Source organism: Ranitomeya imitator, chromosome 2 (assembly GCF_032444005.1).
Source record: "Ranitomeya imitator isolate aRanImi1 chromosome 2, aRanImi1.pri, whole genome shotgun sequence".
NCBI classification, from domain to species: domain Eukaryota; kingdom Metazoa; phylum Chordata; class Amphibia; order Anura; family Dendrobatidae; genus Ranitomeya; species Ranitomeya imitator.
This window is the reverse complement of record NC_091283.1, coordinates 629007227-629030975: the sequence shown is the minus strand read 5'-3', so window position 1 is coordinate 629030975 and position 23749 is coordinate 629007227. Positions and strand designations below refer to the sequence as shown.

Here is a 23749-nt window from a genome sequence, read left to right as displayed (position 1 = left end):
TTCTCACATAATACTGCTACATATTAAATAGATCACACCTAATCCCACAATATAGTTCTCATATAATCCCACAATATAGTTCTTATATTATTGCACCATACTGATCAAATATAATACAACCATACATATCACATATAATACTGTCATATAGATCACACATAATGCCATCATACAGGTCACACATAATAATTAGCGGCATCAAGTGTGGTCTATATGGCAGCATTATGTAAAAAATATACATTATATGGTGGCATCATGTTTGATCTATATGGCAGCAGTATGTAAAAAATATGTATATGGCAACATTACGTGCTGTCCATATTACAGTACTATGTAATAGATATATCTGGCGGCATTATGTATGACCTATATGGCAGTACAATGTAATAAATATATAGGGAGGTATAATGTGTGGTCTTTGAGTATTATGTGATAAAATATATATGGCGGCATTATGTATGACCACGATCACTGCCCTGTCTTGCTGAAAGCTTCCTCCCTCAGTCCAGGGGCAGGAAATCACCCAGCAGCAGCAGCAGGGTCTCCCTGTACATGGAGCGTTGTCTGCTGCTTTTCTGTGCAGCACTGATTTGTGGCAACACTTGATCACTGGACACAGTGACTGTCCCTGTAGACTGCAGCCTGGAGTCTGTGGCCCCATGTTTCTAAAAATAGAGCAATTCTCTGCAGCAGGGGATCCCTCCTGGTTACAAGGGGCGGCACCCAGGCTGGCCTGTAATGGTTAACCCTTCCCTGCCTGCTGTGCATGGTGCAGGGGGATCAGTGTGCAGGCAGGCAGCAACCTGGGGGCTTCACCTATGGATCAGGTGGGAGGGCTGCACAGTGTAAATAGGTGGGCTATGGTTGGCACAATAATATTGTTCTAACATTTGGGCTATGGTTGGCACAAGGAAGCAGACCCCAGGGGGTGATGACACTCAGCAAGCTCTAGCTGCTGTGTCACTACAAGTCACAGCATGCCAGGACTGAGCTCCTAAGTGTTGTAGTCTTGCAGCTCCTCAGGTCTCCTGCTTGATCTTCCTACTATACATTGCAGAGCAGAGGGCAGGTGGTCTGAGACTAGTGATCCACGGAGCAGAGGAAAGACTGAGACTGAGCCCTGACACCCACCCTAAGCTCACTGACCCACCCCATGCCCCCTGACACCCATCTCGTGCTCCCTGAAACCCACCTCAATCTCACCGACACCCCAAGCCTGGTGTCTTTCAGGACAGGCTGAGAGGATCGTCACCAGGGGCGTACATACAAAACATAGGGCGACATAGCAAAAGGTCTAATTGCCCCCCCCCAAAAAAAAAAAAATAATTGTGGGGGTCACAGAAGGGCATAGCTCACAACTTTCCTGCCTTTACATAATAAATATACCGCCATATATATTTATTACATAATACTGCCACATAGGTCATACATAATGCCGCCATATATATTTTATCACATAATACTCAAAGACCACACATTATACCTCCATATATATTTATTACATTGTACTGCCATATAGGTCATACATAATGCCGCCAGATATATCTATTACATAATACTGTAATATGGACAGCACGTAATGTTGCCATATACATATTTTTTACATACTGCTGCCATATAGATCAAACATGATGCCACCATATAATGTATATTTTTTACATAATGCTGCCATATAGACCACACTTGATGCCGCTAATTATTATGTGTGACCTGTATGATGGCATTATGTGTGATCTATATGACAGTATTATATGTGATTTGTATGGTTGTATTATATTTGATCAGTATGGTGCAATAATATAAGAACTATATTGTGGGATTATATGAGAACTATATTGTGGGATTATGTGTGATCTATTTATGTGGCAGTATTATGTGAGAATTATATGGTGGTTTTATGTGTGATCTATATGGCGGTATTATGTGTGATCTGTATGTCAGTATTATATTCAGAAAGCGGACCCATTCTATGGTGGTTCTGGCTGAGCAGCTGCACACGGGTCTGGGGTAATAGAGGGGGCAGCATGACCTCCAGTTAGGTGCAGTCAGGGGAAGGCTGGTGAGGTAGCTGAAGAGAGGGGTCTCATATTTATCGTTACTATATGGCTACATTTCCTTCCCAGCGTCAGCCCAGACTGCGCCTGTCGCCTCGCTTTCACACATCGCCAGGACAGGATGGAGAAGACAGGATCTGAGGAGGGGAATGGGGTCTGTATGCAAAGTCTGGATTAGACCAGGCCATCAATCCTCAGAAATGTTTCCTGGATTTCTGTGGAGCAGACAAGCAGACGGTCCATCCATGTGTATAAAAGACAGCGCTCTATGTACAATCCCTGGCTGCTCCGCACACCGAACAGGGGGCCCCCATAGACCAGCACACTGCTCTCCTGAAATACTCTGTGCTGCTGTCACCCTGTTCCCTCCACCACAAATCTCCCAGAATTCTTGCTGCCTGCCATCCTCTGAGACTGTCTACTTGTCAGTATAACTTTGCAATCGCCAACAAAATGGCTGCTCACTGGGTTCCTGAATCCTCTCATCCCTTAGCAAACACCAGAAGGGGAGGAGAGGAGACATCACACAGGTCAGCAGACTCCGCCCATAATTACTGCAGTGCAGTAATGTGAGCTAGTTGTACACTAGGTTTTTGTCAAATTTCAGTAGCTGCTCCCCCTAGTGTTTAAAAGTGGAAATGCCAAACCTTTTCAAATTATTTTTCATATTTTACTAAATTATAAACAAATGATAATATTTTTTAAGAAAATGTAAACAGTAATTCTTTACAATTTTTCAATTGCTGGAAAAAATTTGATGGCACCTTCCCTTTAATCCTATAGAAATGTTGTGTAGGGACCTGAAGTAAGCTGTTTATGGGAGAAAACCAACCGATAAAACAGTTGCAGCTGTTTGGTAGCGAGAAATTGGCTAAAATTCCTCCAAACAGATGTGCAGGACTAATTAAAACATTTAGATGCAGATTTTTCTGCACGCGAGGGACCCATTATTAGATAATGAAAGCAAATGTTTGTATACTTTTGCCACTCAAACATGTGATACTGGATCATTTTCCTCAATAAAGAATGACGTCAAATATTTTTGACCTCTCTCTTTTTAGGACTTGTGTGACAATATGATGTAGTTTTACATCAAATCTATGCAGAAATATGGAAAATTCTAAAGGGTCCGCCAACTTTCAAGTTCCACTGTATGTCAAGCAGTATTCCACAGAGGTGTGCGCTCCATCTCAACTAAGATTTTATAATGACCTTCTATCTTCATTGCTTTGAAACACAAGACTCTTTTTCTTCATGAAGCCCATCTACAGTTGTCCACACACAATTATAATTCTGACAAATCAATCTTTAATGAGTGGACATTGTTATGACTTAAAAGTCTTGATTTGTTCCTGAAACCTTTCCCACATATTGAACAAGAAAATGGCCTTTCTCCTGTGTGAATTAACTGATGCTGATCAAGAACTGACTTTCGTGTAAAGCATTTTCCACATTCTGAACATGAATATGGCTTCTCCCCAGTGTGAGTTCTCTGATGCTTAACAAGATTTGATTTCTGAGTAAAACATTTCGCACAGTCTGAACATGAAAATGGCTTCTCCCCTGTATGAATTCTTTGATGAATCCGGAGTTTGACTTTGCTAATAAAACATTTCCTGCATTCAGAACAAGAAAATGGCTTCTCCCCCGTGTGAATTCTTTGATGTTCAACAAGATCTGATTTTTGTATGAAACATTTCTCACATTCTGAACATGGAAATGGTTTCACCCCGGTGTGACTTCTAAGATGATCTCGTAGTTTGGCTTTCGTAATAAAATACTTCCCACATTCAGAACATGAAAACGGTTTTTCTCCTGTGTGACTTCTATGATGATCCCCAAGTTTAGCTTTAGTAATAAAACGTTTTCCACATTCTGAACATGGATATGGCTTCTCCCCAGAGTGAAATCTTTTATGTTTGACAAGTGATGATTTCTGGGTAAAACATTTCCCACATTCAGAACATGAATGTGGCTTCTCCCCTGTATGGATCCTGACATGTTCAACAAGAGAAGGCTTTTGTGTAAAACATTTCCCACATTTGGAACAAGCATATGGTTTTTCCCCAGTGTGAATTATTTTATGTCTAGAAAGAAATGATTTCCGAGCAAAACATTTTCCACATTCTAAACACATAAAAGACTTCTCCCCTGTATGACTTCTTTCATGTTGATCAAGGCCTGCTTTTCGAGTAAAGCATTTTCCACATTCCGAACAGGAGTATGGCTTCTCGCCTGTGTGAATTCTTCTGTGTATAAAAAGATTTGAGTTTTTTGAAAACTGTTTTCCACAATCACAACATTGAAACATTTTACCCACTTTCTGATTTGTTTTCAGGGTAAGCATCTGTGAATGACTGGGATAAAGTTCCTTGCGATTAGAGTAATTGTATGATTTTTCTTTACTGTACTTTCCTGGATGTACATTAAGGGTTTTGAGATTTTCTCCTGAAAAGTGTTCCAAGGTATGTTTATCTTCTGCTTTATTATTTGCAATTACAAGAGTTTGTTCCTTCCAGTTCTCACAGGAATTATCTGATAAGAGGAAATGGTTTTCATTATTTTAAGATTTGGCAAACACAAATTAGAAGTGAAACTAGAAAAACAATAAAACAATAGGGCATTCTATTATACAAAACCATGAAATAGTAAGATGGCCAAATGGTAATAATGGAATTTAAGCTATTAGATTAAATATAATACAATCAGCAAGATGTTTTGTCCAAAGGACTGTCTTTTTCACATAACTCACATTTTGATTTATTTAATACCATTCTTGACATCAAAAGGTTTTGTAGAGCTTTGATGGTCAAAAGGCAGTTTTTCAATTCTGATGATAACAACGTTGATGCTGGAAATATTAATCAAGTATCTAATAATAATCGTTCATTCCTGTTTTATAATTATTACGGTAAATAGGTCTTTCAAATGTACAATATATAAAAAGACAGGGAGAGTTCATAAAGTGTTCTGAACAATATAAAATTCAGAACCCATTTTTTTTTATCCTCTACAGTCCAGGCTGTAGGCTTTGGATAATTTTCAGGATCTAATAGAACATGATTTAACTATTCTGTTTTATGATACGAACTGTATTAACTGAATTGAAAAATAACAATTATTATACAGCAGGTGGATAAAGGCAGATCCCAGGAGATTCTTGATATTGATCTACAAAACTCAACATGGAAAGGTTATCCCAGGAAACTACCTACAGAAAACTGCCTACTAATCTGGTCAAAAATTTTTGGGATACTTTAATGAGATTGGTACAAAAAGGTATAGATACGGGTATTCTAACAAAAAATCAGGGGGAGTTGATGGTACCTACTTGCCCTATAATCCCTATTTTTCACGCTCTTCCTAAGGTGCACAAGCTTGTCTTACATTCCCTTATATGCCCCATTGTTGCAGGGACTGGTTCTCTTAATGAAAATCTCAGTGGATTGGTTGAGAGCTTGTTGCAACCTTTGGTAAGTTTTAGTGATGAGCGAATATATTCGTTACTCGAGATTTCCTGAGCATGCTCAGGGGTCCTCCGAGTATTTTTTAGTGCTTGGAGATTTAGTTTTTCTTGCCGCAGCTGAATGATTTACATCTGTTAGGCAGCATAAAAACGTGGGGATTCCCTAGCAACCAGGCAACCGGGTCCAGCGCCTCCCATACGATGTCGTCATCCTGCTTGCTTCGTGTCGCGCTCCTGCGCAGGCGTACTGATCTGCCCTGTTGAGGGCAGAGTAAACTCCTGCAATGCACAGGGCCTCTCTGACCTGCGCAGTGCAGAACTTTGCTCTGCCCTCAAACAGGGCAGATCAGTACCCCTGCGCAGGAGAGCGACACAAAGCAAGCAGGATGAGACATTGCTTGAAGATGGGAAGCGCTGGACCCGGACCTGCGACAGCCATCGGACCGGACCGCCCCCCCGGGTGAGTATAATAAAACTTGTTTTTCTTCTCTTTCAGGTCAGATCCAATTCTTCCCAAATGACATAAATTTAAAAAGGGTCACTAGTCTGTTGTGGCTGCTTTATCGAAGACTTGATTAGTGGAGCTCTTTCCACCTCCTGTCGCCTACAGCTCAAAAATATCTCTAGAATCTGGCCTTTCCTCAACCCTCAATCTACTAAAATGCTTGTGCATGCCCTCATCATCTCCCGCCTCGACTACTGCAACATCCTTTTCTGTGGCCTCCCTGCTAACATTCTCGCACCTCTCCAGTCTGTTCTTAACTCTGCTGCCCAACTAATTCATCTCTCTCCTCACTACTCCTCCGCAAATCTCTTCATTGGCTCCCATTCCCTCTGTGTATCCAGTTCAAATTACTAATGCTGACCTAGAAAGCCATCCATAACCTGTCTCCTCCATATATCTCTGAACAAATCTCCCGATATCTTCCCTCACGTAATCTCCGGTCCTCCCAAGACCTCCTCTTCTCCACACTTATTCGCTCCTTACCTAATTGCCTCCAAGACATCTCCCGAATATCCCCCATCCTCTGGAATTTCAACACATCCGGCTATCAGCCACATTCGGATCCTTCAGACGGAACCTGAAAACCCACCTTTTCAAGAAAGCTTACAGCCTGCAATGACCCCACTGCCTCTTCACCACTACTGGATCTACTGCCTCACCAACACCAGAGCTGCCGCATCCCCCCAACCTACTGTCTCCTTCCTCACCATCCTGTAGAATGTAAGCCCGCAAGAGCAGGGTCCTCTCTCCTCTATATCAATCTGTTCTGTCCATTCTAATAACGACAGTGTAGCTTGTTTCATGCATTAAAGTTTTACTAACATTAGTGTTTTTGGTTTGCTGTGTTATAGCACCACCCAGTGGTGGTTAAATTTATAACCTGTGTTTCAGTAATAATTAGAGTGTTGCATTATGGGATTGTACCAAGGTATGCTGGGAAATAGAGACTCCATTACTTTTCTGTGTACTTCCTGGGACACACGTGCTTATGTAAGGGTGCTGGAACCATCTATTTACTTGCAATCCTGGTTAAGTTTATCCGGTAAGATTGTTACTTCTGTTCTTGTAATATAGTGTTGTACAGAATGTGATTTACTGTATAGCAACTAGTACTTAGGAAATCTATTATCTGTGATTTACTGTATGTAGTTATATATAGAAGTTGCATCATCCTGTATACTTTTCTATTAATTGTAAAGTATCAGCTGAGTTATTATTTGGTCCAATACTTATCCATATCATTTGTATTCTTATAGTTTTACCGCACTCATGTTTACCAATAAACAAGTTAGACTACAGAGAACAGTCTGCTTATTTGGAGGACAGAAGTGGTTTATGCCGTATGTCGGATCACACACTGTATCAACGTGTATGAAGACAGAACATCAATCTGTTATTGTGAGTCTGTTTACTGTAATTTGTATGTAACCCCTTCTCATGTACAGCACCATGGAATCACTGGTGCTATATAAATAAATAAATAATAATAAATAAATAATAAATAGTGTCTGGACATCTGACACAGCGGAAATTGAAGAGCTCATGTCACAATAATTGTGTAGTCTAAACAGTCTGCCAATCCCCTGACGAACAAGAGTTTAGCTTGATTGTTGAGGGAAACGATCTTTAGGTTTGCACAAAAAGTTATAGTTTTTGGCAGCACATTTTTCTATGCACTGCTGCGAATATTCGCAATCTGTGTGCACTGAACGATCTATTCCACATCGTTTAGTGTGGATCTGAAAATCTGCAACATCAAAAATTCATCGTGAGAACGTAGCCTTAACCCCTCTCTGACCTTAGACGTACTATCCCGTCGACGTGACCTGGGCCTATCTGACCCTCGACGGGATAGTACGTCATAGTGATTGGCCGCGCTCACGGGGGGACGGCGGCCGATTGCGGACGGGTGTCAGCTGACTATCGCAGCTGACATCTGGCACTATGTGCCAGGAGCGGTCACGGACTGCCCCCGGCACATTAACCCCCAGCACACCACATCTTCCGTGGTGGTAAGCATTTATAGAGATCCATTCTGCTGACAGGCTCCCTGTAACCAACAAAATGTGCTCTGGGTATGAATTATCCACATCTCCCTTGTTTAAAAATGTAAAAATAATTTGGAGTTGTTTTAGCGCCAGAGTATAGAAGTGATACTCACACTTATATGCAGTAACTATTTATAAAAGAAAAAAAAAAAAAAGAAAACCAGTCGCTCTAGTTAAAATACAGTGTCATGGTGACCTTGTGTGAATTTTTGCTTACCTGGAGTGATCTTAATCTAGGGTTATGCCTACATTGCCTAATGTTGGGGTTAATGGTTACTTTCCACACCGCAAATGAGATAACGGAGGAAAAAGTGCAAAGAAATAAGGGGGCAGAAAATTACATGATCCTCCTTTGCCCCAGGGGCATTAAAGGTTTTTGCTACCCCTGGTCCCGGGTAAACCCGACAGCTGAGTCATGACATTACTCTTATGAAATTAATAATATTTAGATTGATATCAGATGAAATGCGATTATTTTATTCATACCCCTCCTTATTTGCATCTTTGAGCATCATGAATTAAAAGTTAAGTTTTATAACTTGTTAGCGTGGTTTACTATATAGTGGGGTTTGCATCATAAGAGTTACTCCAAGGATTAGTGAAAAAAAGATAAAGTTTGATTCCAAAATAAAAGATATATTTTATTCAGTCATGCTATAGGCTAATGATTATTATGCAAATGTTTATAATGAATATAATTCTTAATATACAGTGGGTGAAATAAGTATGGAACACGTCACCAACTTTCTAAGTAAATATATTTCTAAAGGGGCTATTGACATGAAATTCACACCAAATGTTGGTAACAACCCGTCCAATTCACACAGGCAAAGAAATCATACCACAGATGTCCATAAATTAAGTTATGTGTAATAATGAGAAATGACACAGGAAAAAAGTATTCAACACATGAAAAAAGAGAGGTGTGAAAAGCCATGGAGGGTCATGACACCAGCTGAAATCTATCAGTAATTAGAAAGTAATCCTGCCACTTAGTGAAAAATAATATCAGCTAGTCCAACTGAAGGTCTATAAAAAGGGGTCTAATTACCAAGGTGCCACACAAGAAACATCTCATGGTGGGTAAAACTAGTGAGCTGTCTCAAGACCTTCGCAACCTTTTTGTTGCAAAACAAACTGATGGCAATAGTTACAGAAAAATTTCTAAACTACTGAAGGTTCCAATGAGCATAATCCAGAAATGGAAAGAACATAATTTCACCATAAACTGGCCACGACCGAGTGCTACAATTGTTGTCAAATAAAACTTTAAGTACTGAACTTAGCCTCCATGGCCTGTATAGATGTTGATCATGCAAGACTCCATTGCTGAACAAAAAGCAAGTTCAAGCACGTTTACAGTTTGACCAACAATATTTAGACAAGTCTGTGAAATACTGGAATAATAAAGTCTAGTCAGATGAGTCCAAAATTGAACTCTTGGGATGCCATAATACACACCGTGTCTGGAGGCCAAAAGGCACTGCATATCACCCCAAAAACACCATACCAACAGTGAAGTTTTGAGCTGTCAAACTTAATATAATTGAAGGAAAAATGAATGGTAAAATGTACAGTCATTCTTGATAAAAAAAAAAAAATCTGCCATCTACCATGATGATGAAGATGAAATGAGGGTGGACATTTTAGCAAGACAATGATCCCAAACACACAGCCAATGAAACGCTCAATTGGTTTCAGAGAAAGAAAATAAAGCTGTTAGAATGGCCCAGCCAATCACTTGACATGAATCCAATAGACAATTTATGGAAGGAACTAAAGCTCAGAGTTCATAGAAGGAGCCATCGGAACCTTCAGGATTTGAAAAATGTTTGTGTGGAAAAATGGGCCAAAATCACACCTGAGCAATGCATGCGACTAGTTTCTCCATACAGGAGATGTCTTGAAGCTGTCATCACCAACAAGGGCTTTTGTGCGAAGTATTAAATAGATTTCAGTAAGCGTGTTCAATATTTTTTCCCCGTGTTATTTTTTATTGTTACACATAAACCATAGATGTGCATAAATTAAGGCTACTTTCACACTAGCGTTTTCTGCAATCCGTCACAATGCGTCGTTTTGCAGAAAAAACGCATCCTGCAAAAGTGCTTGCAGGATGCGTTTTTTCCCCATAGACTTGTATTGACAACGGATTGCCACACGTCGCATCCGTCTAGCGACGGATGCGTCGTGCTTTGGCGGACCGTCGGGAGCAAAAAACGCTACATGTAACGTTTTTTGCTCCTGACGGACCGCTTTTTCCGACCGCGCATGCGCGGCCGGAACTCCGCCCCCACCTCTGTTATGAAAGGTAATTCAGTACCACAATGGACATAGAGGTCAGCGCACATACAGTGACCTGGCAATAACCCAAAAAACAAGAACGAGCTCTGAGACGTGGGAACTCTGTTGACCGCAATCCCTAATCCTCTCCAACCACACTAAAGGCAGCCGTGGATTGCGCCTAACGCTCCCTATGCAACTCGGCACGGCCTGAGAAACTAGCTAGCCTGAAGATAGAAAATAAGCCTACCTTGCCTCAGAGAAATACCCCAAAGGAAAAGGCAGCCCCCACATATAATGACTGTGAGTTAAGATGAAAAGACAAACGTAGAGATGAAATAGATTTAGCAAAGTGAGGCCCAACTTTCTGAACAGAGCGAGGATAGGAAAGGTAACTTTGCGGTCAACACAAAACCCTACAAAAACCACGCAAAGGGGGCAAAAAGACCCTCCGTACCGAACTAACGGCACGGAGGTACACCCTCTGCGTCCCAGAGCTTCCAGCAAGCAGTAAAAAACAAATTGACAAGCTGGACAGAAAAAAAACAGCAAACAAATAGCAAAGAGGAACTTAGCTATGCAGAGCAGCAGGCCACAGGAACGATCCAGGAGGAAACAGGTCCAATACTAGAACATTGACTGGAGGCCAGGATCAAAGCACTAGGTGGAGTTAAATAGAGCAGCACCTAACGACTTCACCACATCACCTGAGGAAGGAAACTCAGAAGCCACAGTACCACTTTCCTCCACCAACGGAAGCTCACAGAGAGAACCAGCCGAAGTACCACTTGTGACCACAGGAGGGAGCTCTGCCACAGAATTCACAACAGTACCCCCCCCTTGAGGAGGGGTCACTGAACCCTCACCAGAGCTCCCAGGACGACCAGGATGAGCCATATGAAAGGCACGAACAAGATCGGGAGCATGGACATCAGAGGCAAAGACCCAGGAATTATCTTCCTGAGCATAACCCTTCCACTTAACCAGATACTGGAGTTTCCGCCTTGAAACACGAGAATCCAAAATCTTCTCCACAATATACTCCAACTCCCCCTCCACCAAAACCGGGGCAGGAGGATCAACAGATGGAACCATAGGTGCCACGTATCTCCGCAACAATGACCTATGGAATACGTTATGTATGGAAAAAGAATCTGGAAGGGTCAGACGAAAAGACACAGGATTAAGAACCTCAGAAATCCTATACGGACCAATAAAACGAGGTTTAAACTTAGGAGAGGAAACCTTCATAGGAATATGACGAGAAGATAACCAAACCAAATCCCCAACACGAAGTCGGGGACCCACACAGCGTCTGCGATTAGTGAAACGTTGAGCCTTCTCCTGGGACAAAGTCAAATTGTCCACTACATGAGTCCAAATCTGCTGCAACCTGTACACCACAGTATCCACACCAGGACAGTCCGAAGACTCAACCTGCCCTGAAGAGAAACGAGGATGGAACCCAGAGTTGCAGAAAAACGGTGAAACCAAGGTAGCCGAGCTGGCCCGATTATTAAGGGCGAACTCAGCCAAAGGCAAAAAGGACACCCAGTCATCCTGATCAGCAGAAACAAAGCATCTCAGATATGTTTCCAAGGTCTGATTGGTTCGTTCGGTCTGGCCATTAGTCTGAGGATGGAAAGCCGAGGAAAAAGACAAGTCAATGCCCATCCTACCACAAAAGGCTCGCCAAAACCTCGAAACAAACTGGGAACCTCTGTCAGAAACGATATTCTCTGGAATGCCATGTAAACGAACCACATGCTGGAAAAACAATGGCACCAAATCAGAGGAGGAAGGCAATTTAGACAAGGGTACCAAATGGACCATCTTAGAGAAGCGATCACAGACCACCCAAATGACTGACATCTTTTGAGAGACGGGAAAATCTGAAATAAAATCCATAGAGATATGTGTCCAAGGCCTCTTCGGGACCGGCAAGGGCAAAAGCAACCCACTGGCACGAGAACAGCAGGGCTTAGCCCGAGCACAAATCCCACAGGACTGCACAAAAGTACGCACATCCCGCGACAGAGATGGCCACCAAAAGGATCTAGCCACTAACTCTCTGGTACCAAAGATTCCAGGATGACCAGCCAACACCGAACAATGAACCTCAGAGATAACTTTATTCGTCCACCTATCAGGGACAAACAGTTTCTCCGCTGGGCAACGATCAGGTTTATTAGCCTGAAATTTTTGCAGCACCCGCCGCAAATCAGGGGAGATGGCAGACACAATTACTCCCTCTTTGAGGATACCCGCCGGCTCAGATACACCCGGAGAGTCGGGCACAAAACTCCTAGACAGAGCATCCAACTTCACATTTTTAGAGCCCGGAAGGTATGAAATCACAAAGTCAAAACGGGCAAAAAACAACGACCAACGAGCTTGTCTAGGATTCAACCGCTTGGCGGACTCGAGATAAGTCAAGTTCTTATGATCAGTCAAGACCACCACGCGATGCTTAGCTCCTTCAAGCCAATGACGCCACTCCTCGAATGCCCACTTCATGGCCAGCAACTCTCGATTGCCCACATCATAATTTCGTTCAGCAGGCGAAAACTTCCTGGAAAAGAAGGCGCATGGTTTCATCACCGAGCAATCAGAACTTCTCTGCGACAAAACAGCCCCTGCTCCAATCTCAGAAGCATCAACCTCGACCTGGAACGGAAGCGAAACATCTGGTTGACACAACACAGGGGCAGAAGATAAACGACGCTTCAACTCTTGAAAAGCTTCCACCGCAGCAGAAGACCAATTGACCAAATCAGCACCTTTCTTGGTCAAATCGGTCAATGGTTTAGCAATACTAGAAAAATTGCAGATGAAGCGACGATAAAAATTAGCAAAGCCCAGGAACTTTTGCAGACTTTTCAGAGATGTCGGCTGAGTCCAATTATGGATGGCTTGGACCTTAACAGGGTCCATCTCGATAGTAGAAGGGGAAAAGATGAACCCCAAAAATGAAACCTTCTGAACACCAAAGAGACACTTTGATCCCTTCACAAACAAAGAATTAGCACGCAGGACCTGAAACACCGTTCTGACCTGCTTCACATGAGACTCCCAATCATCCGAGAAGATCAAAATGTCATCTAAGTACACAATCAGGAATTTATCTAGGTACTCTCGGAAGATGTCATGCAAAAAGGACTGAAACACTGATGGAGCATTGGCAAGTCCGAATGGCATTACTAGATACTCAAAATGGCCCTCGGGCGTATTAAATGCAGTTTTCCACTCATCGCCTCGCTTAATACGCACAAGATTATACGCACCACGAAGATCTATCTTGGTGAACCAACTAGCCCCCTTAATCCGAGCAAACAAATCAGATAACAATGGCAAGGGGTACTGAAATTTAACCGTGATCTTATTTAGAAGGCGGTAATCTATACAAGGTCTCAGTGAACCATCCTTCTTGGCTACAAAAAAGAACCCTGCTCCTAATGGCGACGATGACGGGTGAATATGCCCCTTCTCCAAAGACTCCTTCACATAACTCCGCATAGCGGCGTGCTCAGGCACAGATAAATTAAACAGTCGACCTTTTGGGAATTTACTACCAGGAATCAAATCGATAGCACAATCACAATCCCTATGCGGAGGTAGGGTATCGGACTTGGGCTCATCAAATAAATCCCGGTAATCAGACAAGAACTCAGGAACCTCAGAAGGGGTGGATGACGAAATAGTCAGAAATGGGACATCACCATGTACCCCCTGACAACCCCAGCTGGACACAGACATGGATTTCCAATCTAATACTGGATTATGGACTTGTAGCCATGGCAAACCCAACACGACCACATCATGCAGATTATGCAACACCAGAAAGCGAATAACCTCCTGATGTGCAGGAGCCATGCACATGGTCAGCTGGGTCCAGTACTGAGGCTTATTCTTGGCCAAAGGCGTAGCATCAATTCCTCTCAATGGAATAGGACACTGCAAGGGCTCCAAGAAAAACCCACAACGCCTAGCATACTCCAAGTCCATCAAATTCAGAGCAGCGCCTGAGTCCACAAATGCCATGACAGAATACGATGACAAAGAGCAGATCAAGACAGAAGAAATTTTGACTGTACCATACCAATGGTGGCAGACCTAGCGAACCGCTTAGTGCGCTTAGGACAATCAGAGATAGCATGAGTGGAATCACCACAGTAGAAACACAGCCCATTCTGACGTCTGTGTTCTTGCCGTTCAACTCTGGACAAAGTCCTATCGCACTGCATAGGCTCAGGTTTAAGCTCAGGTAATACCGCCAAATGGTGCACAGATTTACGCTCGCGCATGCGTCGACCGATCTGAATGGCCAAAGACATAGACTCATTCAGACCAGCAGGCATAGGAAATCCCACCATGACATCCTTAAGGGCTTCAGAGAGACCTTTTCTGAAAATAGCTGCGAGCGCACCTTCATTCCACTGAGTGAGTACGGACCACTTTCTAAATTTCTGACAATATACCTCTATTTCATCCTGACCCTGACACAGAGCCAGCAAATTCTTCTCTGCCTGATCCACAGAATTAGGCTCATCGTACAGCAATCCGAGCGCCAGGAAAAATGCATCGATATTACTTAATGCAGGATCTCCTGACGCAAGAGAAAATGCCCAGTCCTGAGGGTCGCCACGCAAAAAAGAAATAACGATCCTAACTTGTTGAACTGGGTCACCAGAGGAGCGAGGTTTCAAAGCCAGAAATAGTTTACAATTATTTTTGAAACTCAGAAATTTAGTTCTATCTCCAAAAAACAAATCAGGAATAGGAATTCTCGGTTCTAACATAGAATTCTGAACCACAAAGTCTTGAATACTTTGTACTCTTGCCGTGAGCTGATCCACACATGAAGACAGACCTTTAATGTCCATTGCTACACCTGTGTCCTGAACCACCCAAATGTCTAGGGGAAAAAAAAGGCAAAACACTGTACAGAGAAAAAAAAAAGGTGTCAGAACTTCTTTTTTCCCTCTATTGAGAATCATTAGTACTTTTGGCCTCCAGTACTGTTATGAAAGGTAATTCAGTACCACAATGGACATAGAGGTCAGCGCACATACAGTGACTTGGCAATAACCCAAAAAACAAGAACGAGCTCTGAGACGTGGGAACTCTGTTGACCGCAATCCCTAATCCTCTCCAACCACACTAAAGGCAGCCGTGGATTGCGCCTAACGCTCCCTATGCAACTCGGCACGGCCTGAGAAACTAGCTAGCCTGAAGATAGAAAATAAGCCTACCTTGCCTCAGAGAAATACCCCAAAGGAAAAGGCAGCCCCCACATATAATGACTGTGAGTTAAGATGAAAAGACAAACGTAGAGATGAAATAGATTTAGCAAAGTGAGGCCCAACTTTCTGAACAGAGCGAGGATAGGAAAGGTAACTTTGCGGTCAACACAAAACCCTACAAAAACCACGCAAAGGGGGCAAAAAGACCCTCCGTACCGAACTAACGGCACGGAGGTACACCCTCTGCGTCCCAGAGCTTCCAGCAAGCAGTAAAAAACAAATTGACAAGCTGGACAGAAAAAAAACCGCAAACAAATAGCAAAGAGGAACTTAGCTATGCAGAGCAGCAGGCCACAGGAACGATCCAGGAGGAAACAGGTCCAATACTAGAACATTGACTGGAGGCCAGGATCAAAGCACTAGGTGGAGTTAAATAGAGCAGCACCTAACGACTTCACCACATCACCTGAGGAAGGAAACTCAGAAGCCGCAGTACCACTTTCCTCCACCAACGGAAGCTCACAGAGAGAACCAGCCGAAGTACCACTTGTGACCACAGGAGGGAGCTCTGCCACAGAATTCACAACACATCTCCCCGCACCTTACAATGGGGCAGCGGATGCGCCGGAGAAATGCATCGGCTGCCTCCATTGTGCAATGCGTTAAACGCTAGCGTCGGAATCTCTTCCCGACGCATTGCGACGGGGAGATTCCGACGCTAGTGTGAAAGAAGCCTTAGTTGATTTATTTACCTTTGTGGATTGGATGGGTTGTTACCGGCATCTGGTGACAATTGCATATCAATAGCATCTATATAAATATATTTAAAATTAGTGACGTGTTCTATAGTTATTTCACCTGCTGTGTATATAATAGTTATACATTTTGTACCAAAGAATCTAATATAAAATTTGATCAACTTATTGTTACTTACCTGTGCCATTATCAAATAAAATGCCTTCCTCAATACACTGCTGATCACTTGTCACATAGGTTTCTTCTTCTTTAATTTCCACTTTAATATTAGTCAGATCTTCATCCTGATTTAAAATTTGTATAAATAAGTATAATTTTGCAGATAACTGGAAAAGTCTAACGGCTCATTTACACAGGCCGATAATCATAAACGAGCGCTTCTAGGAATGACTGTTTCCAATCTGTCTGTGTACAGAGGCCTACAATCACACAGCAAACAAAAGAAACACTTGTTCGTCGGCTAAAATTATTTGTATGCTTGCTTAAAAATCATCATTCTCGGCAGCACAACATCACTGCAAGGAATATAATGTTCTATCCACACAGAACAAAATTATTAGTGACCATTCTGTGAGCGTAGACGTGCGGTGGGCCTGGTTAAACAGGCTAATAAACCATCGCAGTTCGGTTTCCATATATTCGATTGGCAGTCGATTAATGGTCGCAGTCAACCTATCTAAATGCAGCATACCAGTTGTAGGTTTCACACATCTGACGTTCAGAGTCTGAGTATGGACCAAGTGTTAAGTTTGGGTCATGTGACCTGTAGCCATCCCGGACATCATGGTTCCTACTCAGACTGTAGATGTCAGACTGTGGAACCGACCTAAAATATAAGACACAACCTAAAAGCCTATATACCTGATGATAACATGGGGAATTGTGACAATCCTCTGGTGGATTTCTCTCACTGAATACATCTGTAAGAAGCACAAAGAGATTTATCTTGTTGACCTTCAAAACTGACATTTGTGACGCAACCTATAAATAAAACGTCTCCTTCTTACCCCAATTATCTCCCATGTACATCTCATCTTCTTCATCTACAACCTCAACTTTAATACCAAGCAGATCTTCATCCTAAATGGGGATGAGAACAAGAAATCATTAATAAATGACTGTGAACTTATGGATCCTGATGATGATATTGTAATAATGAGCCTTCGGCTCCATATACCTGGTCATTCTGATAGATACTGTGATTTTCCTTTGGAAAATCCTGGGAATACAGAGGACACTGGTTTCTTTTGTTGGGTCCACCTGTAAGAAACAATCACACAGCAAATAAAAATATTTTCTGTATACCATGTGTAATGATACACTTTAAAAATATGATCACACTATAAGGAGAGCAAAATTCCTTATAGCCCGACTGACATCTTACATCCACAGCATTGGGGAAAGCTGTGACAGGGTTATCGCAGCCCGGGATCACTGTGATAATCCTATCAAGGATCCGCTAAATGTGAAAAGTGGGCTATGCTCTTCAACAGCTCAAACGCTGTAAAAAAAAATACCCCTACAATTAATGTTCAGAGAAGTTTAATCTCAGGGTATGAAACTTAAAATAGACCAAGATCCCAGATATTGCAGAACAGCTCCTATTCAGAAGAGGAAAAACAGTTCTGCGGTAGTCAGCAGCGGCCCTTACACAATGAATGGAACTGCAGAGTGCTGCTCTGTTCCATGTGCTTTCATCCAGCCATCGCTGGAGCTTGTAACAGCTGACCACTGGTGTGTTACTGGAGGTGAATTCCCACCGATCTGATATTTATGACCTATCAAACAAACAGGTCGTCAACATATTCTGATCAGACAGTCCTTTTATTAACCCCTTCATGACCCAGCCTATTTTGACCTTAAAGACCTTGCCGTTTTTTGCAATTCTGACCAGTGTCCCTTTATGAGGTAATAACTCAGGAACGCTTCAACGGATCCTAGCGGTTCTGAGATTGTTTTTTCGTGACATATTGGGCTTCATGTTAGTGGTAAATTTAGGTCAATAAATTCTGCGTTTATTTGTGATAAAAACGGAAATTTGGCGAAAATTTTGAAAATTTCGCAATTTTCACATTTTGAATTTTTATTCTGTTAAACCAGAGAGATATGTGACACAAAATAGTTAATAAATAACATTTCCCACATGTTTACTTTACATCAGCACAATTTTGGAAACAAAATTTTTTTTTGTTAGGAAGTTATAAGGGTTAAAATTTGACCAGCGATTTGTCATTTTTACAACGAAATTTACAAAACCATTTTTTTTAGGGACCACCTCACATTTGAAGTCAGTTTGAGGGGTCTATATGGCTGAAAATACCCAAAAGTGACACCATTCTAAAAACTGCACCCCTCAAGGTACTCAAAACCACATTCAAGAAGTTTATTAACCCTTCAGGTGCTTCACAGCAGCAGAAGAAACATGGAAGGAAAAAATGAACATTTAACTTTTTAGTCACAAAAATTATCTTTTAGCAACAATTTTTTTATTTTCCCAATGGTAAAAGGAGAAACTGAACCACGAAAGTTGTTGTCCAATTTGTCCTGAGTACGCTGATACCTCATATGTGGGGGTAAACCACTGTTTGGGCGCACGGCAGGGCTTGGAAGGGAAGGAGCGCCATTTGACTTTTTGAATCAAAAATTGGCTCCACTCTTTAGCGGACACCATGTCACGTTTGGAGAGCACCCGTGTGCCTAAAAATTGGAGCTCCCCCACAAGTGACTCCATTTTGGAAACTAGACGCCCCAAGGAACTTATCTAGATGCATAGTGAGCACTTTGAACCCCCAGGTGCTTCACAAATTGATCCGTAAAAATGAAAAAGTACTTTTTTCACAAAAAAATTCTTTTAGCTTCAATTTTTTCATTTTCACATGGGCAACAGGATAAAATGGATCCTAAAATGTGTTGGGCAATTTCTCCTGAGTACACCAATACCTCACATGTGGGGGTAAACCACTGTTTGGGCACATGGTAAGGCTCGGAAGGGAAGGAGCGCCATTTGACTTTTTGAATGAAAAATTATTTCCATCGTTAGCGGACACCATGTCGCGTTTGGATAGCTCCTGTGTGCCTAAACATTGGCGCTCCCCCACAAGTGACCCCATTTTGGAAACTAGACCCCCCAAGGAACTTATTTAGATGCCTAGTGAGCACTTTAAACCCTCAGGTGCTTCACAAATTGATCTGTAAAAATGAAAAAGTACTTTTTTTTTCACAAAAAAATTCTTTTCGCCTCAATTTTTTCATTTTCACATGGGCAGTAGGATAAAATGGATCATAAAATTTGTTGGGCAATTTCTCCCGAGTACGCCGATATCTCATATGTGGGGGTAAACCACTGTTTGGGCACTCGGCAGGGCTCGGAAGGGAAGGCGCGCCATTTGACTTTTTGAATGGAAAATTAGCTCCAATTGTTAGCGGACACCATGTCGCGTTTGGAGAGCCCCTGTGTGCCTAAACATTGGAGCTCCCCCACAAGTGACCCCATTTTGGAAACTAGACCCCCCAAGGAACTTATCTAGATGCATATTGAGCACTTTAAACCCCCAGGTGCTTCACAGAAGTTTATAACGCAGAGCCATGAAAATAAAAAATAATTTTTCTTTCCTCAAAAATGATTTTTTAGCCTGGAATTTCCTATTTTGCCAAGGATAATAGGAGAAATTGGACCCCAAATATTGTTGTCCAGTTTGTCCTGAGTACGCTGATACCCCATATGTGGGGGTAAACCACTGTTTGGGCGCACGGCAGGGCTCGGAAGGGGTGGCACGCCATTTGGCTTTTTAAATGGAAAATTAGCTCCAATCATTAGCGGACACCATGTCACGTTTGGAGAGCCCCTGTGTGCCTAAACATTGGAGATCCCCCAGAAATGACCCCATTTTGGAAACTAGACCCCCAAAGGAACTAATCTAGATGTGTGGAGAGGACGTTGAACCCCCAAGTGCTTCACAGAAGTTGATAACGCAGAGCCATGAAAATAAAATAAAAAAATTATTTTCTCAAAAATGATCTTTTAGCCTGCAATTTTTTATTTTCCCAAGGGTAACAGGAGAAATTTGACCCCAAAAGTTGTTGTCCAGTTTCTCCTGAGTACGCTGATACCCCATATGTGGGGGTAAATCACTGTTTGGGCACATGCCGGGGCTCGGAAGTGAAGTAGTGACGTTTTGAAATGCAGACTTTGATGGAATGCTCTGTGGGCGTCACGTTGCGTTTGCAGAGCCCCTGATGTGGCTTAACAGTAGAAACCCCCCACAAGTGACCCCATTTTGGAAACTAGACCCCGAAAGGAACTTATCTAGATGTGTGGTGAGCACTTTGAACCCCCAAGTGCTTCACAGACGTTTACAACGCAGAGCCGTGAAAATAAAAAATCATTTTTCTTTCCTCAAAAATGATGATTTAGCAAGCATTTTTTTAGATTCACAAGGGTAACAGGAGAAATTGGACCCCAGTAATTGTTGCGCAGTTTATCCTGAGTACACTGATACCCCATATGTGGGGGTAAACCACTGTTTGGGCACACGTCAGGGCTCGGAAGTGAGGGAGCACCATTTGACTTTTTGAATACGAGATTGGCTGGAATCAATGGTGGCGCCATGTTGCGTTTGGAGACCCCTGATGTGCCTAAACAGTGGTAACCCCTCAATTCTACCTCCAACACTAACCCCAACACACCCCTAACCCTAATCCCAACTGTAGCCATAACCCTAATCACAACCCTAACCACAACCCTAATTCCAACCCTAACCCTAAGGCTATGTGCCCACGTTGCGGATTCGTGTGAGATATTTCCGCACCATTTTTGAAAAATCCGCGGGTAAAAGGCACTGCGTTTTACCTGCGGATTTTCCGCGGATTTCCAGTGTTTTTTGTGCGGATTTCACCTGCGGATTCCTATTGAGGAACAGGTGTAAAACGCCGCGGAATCCGCACAAAGAATTGACATGCTGCGGAAAATACAACGCAGCGTTTCCGCGCGGTATTTTCTGCACCATGGGCACAGCGGATTTGGTTTTTCATATGTTTACATGGTACTGTAAACCTGATGGAATACTGCTGCGAATCCGCAGCGGCCAATCCGCAGCCAAATCCGCACCGTGTGCACATAGCCTAATTCTAAAGGTATGTGCACACTGCGGAAAACGCTGCAGATCCGCAGCAGTTTCCCATGAGTTTACAGTTCAATGTAGACCTATGGGAAACAAAAATCGCTGTACACATGCTGCGGAAAAACTGCACGGAAACGCAGCGGTTTACATTCCGCAGCATGTCACTTCTTTGTGCGGATTCCGCAGCGGTTTTACAACTGCTCAAATAGAAAATCGCAATTGTAAAACCGCAGTGAAATGTGCAGAAAAAACGCGGTAAATCCGCCATAAATCCGCAGCGGTTTAGCACTGCGGATTTATCAAATCCGCAGCGGAAAAATCCGCAGAGGACCAGAATACGTGTGCACATACCGAAACCCTAACCCTAGCCCTAACCCTAGCCCTAACCCTAGCCCTAACCCTAGCCCTAACCCTACCCCTAACCCTAGCCCTACCCCTAACCCTATTCTAACATTAGTGGAAAAAAAAAATTTCCTTATTTTTTTATTGTCCCTACCTATGGGGATGACAAAGGGGGGGGGGGGTCATTTATTATTTTTTTTATTTTGATCACTGAGATATAATCTATCTCAGTGATCAAAATGCACTTTGGGACGAATCTGCCAGTCGGCAGATTCGGCGGGCGCACTGCGCATGCGCCCGCCATTTTGGAAGATGGCGGCGCCCAGGGAGAAGACGGACGGGACCCCGGCAGGATCGGTAAGTATGATGGGGTGGGGGGGGACCGGAGCACGGGGGGGGGGGGGGGGGGAATCGGAGCGCGGCAGGCGTGGAACGGAGCACGGGGGCGTGGAACGGAGCACGGGGGGCTGGAACGGAGCACCGGGGTGTGGAACGGAGCACGGGGGGGTGGAACGGAGCACGGGGGGTGGATCGGAATGCAGGGGGGGTGATTGGAGCACGGGGGGAGCGGACAAGAGCACGGGGGGGGAGCGGAGCACTGGATGGAGGGGAGCCAGAGCAGTGTACCGGCCAGATCGGGGGGCTGGGGGTGCGATCGGTGGGGTGGGGGCACATTAGTATTTCCAGCCATAGCCGATGATATTGCAGCATCGGCCATGGCTGGATTGTAATATTTCACCAGTTTTAATAGGTGAAATATTACAAATCGCTCTGATTGGCAGTTTCACTTTCAACAGCCAATCAGAGCGATCGTAGCCACGAGGGGGTGAAGCCACCCCCCCTGGGCTAAACTACCACTCCCCCTGTCCCTGCAGATCGGGTGAAATGGGAGTTAACCCTTTCACCGGATCTGCAGGGACGCGATCTTTCCATGACGCCACATAGGCGTCATGGGTCGGATTGGCACCGACTTTCATGACGCCTACGTGGCGTCATGGGTCGGGAAGGGGTTAAGTCAAACCTTTTTTTCATCCATTACAGAAAAAAAAAATCTGAAAAACTTTTTAGGAATGATTTTAACCCCTTCACGACTTTTGACCTACCCATACATCATGGTTGGGTAGTGTTCCCAACCTTTGACCCATGGTTGTCGTGGAAAAGGAGCTGTGCCCGTGCGATTGTCTTCAGGAACTCGACTTACATGCTATAATATTAGATATTATTTCCAAAACATAAAAATTGGGACTGTTCCAGGTGTTACATAGTCCAAATGTTTTTAGTTTCCTGAGGTTTCTAAAAGCAATACCTTCTAATTTAGACACATTTAGGCCACTGATAGTTCTTTAACCCTGCTGTTGTCTTCGGTCAAAAACGACCAACCTTGAACTTCAATATTTTTAAAAATATTCAAGATGCGGCTCTGAAACCCGTGGCCGACCGACCCATCCTCATTTAAGTCAATCAACCACAAGTTTCAGAACCGCATCTTGAACACCCCAAAAAATACTAAAGTTCAAAATCGGTCTCCCCAGACCGAAGACAACAGCAGGGTTAAAAATTTTTTTACTTTTTTTCTCTCCTAAATATTTTAATTTTCAACACATTTTATGGAAAAAAGGGTTTATTACATTTGTATCTTAAATGTTTATAATAACTTGAAATTGTTACTTTTAGTGTAATATCACTCCCATTTATTAGGCCAGTATGATAAAAAAAAAGATGTAATGTAATAGATGTAATCAAAAATATGTACATTTAACCCCTTCATGCCCTTGGGGTTTTCTGTTTTTGCGTTTGTTTTTTTGCAACCCCTCTTCCCAGAGCCATAACTTTTCTATGTTTTGGTCTATATGGCCAAATCAGGGCTTGTTTTTTGCGGGACGAGTTTTACTTTTAAACAATACCATTGGATTTGCCATATAGGGTACTGGA

The 23749-nt window shown here is 42.9% G+C and overlaps 1 protein-coding gene across 1 annotated transcript in view; it reads right to left on the bottom strand.

The window, feature by feature from the left end:
- Nucleotides 1-1116: 1116 nt before the first annotated feature.
- Nucleotides 1117-23749, bottom strand: part of LOC138665273 (oocyte zinc finger protein XlCOF6-like) — a 36080-nt gene continuing 13447 nt past the window's right edge. The window contains exons 3-7 of the mRNA XM_069752601.1: nt 17533-17615; nt 17363-17435; nt 17217-17275; nt 16534-16639; nt 1117-4589 (exon numbers count right to left, since the gene is read on the bottom strand). Of these exons, the coding sequence (XP_069608702.1) occupies nt 3340-4589; nt 16534-16639; nt 17217-17275; nt 17363-17435; nt 17533-17615 (1571 nt within the window). The 3' untranslated portion in view covers nt 1117-3339. The remainder of the gene's footprint in view (nt 4590-16533; nt 16640-17216; nt 17276-17362; nt 17436-17532; nt 17616-23749) is intronic.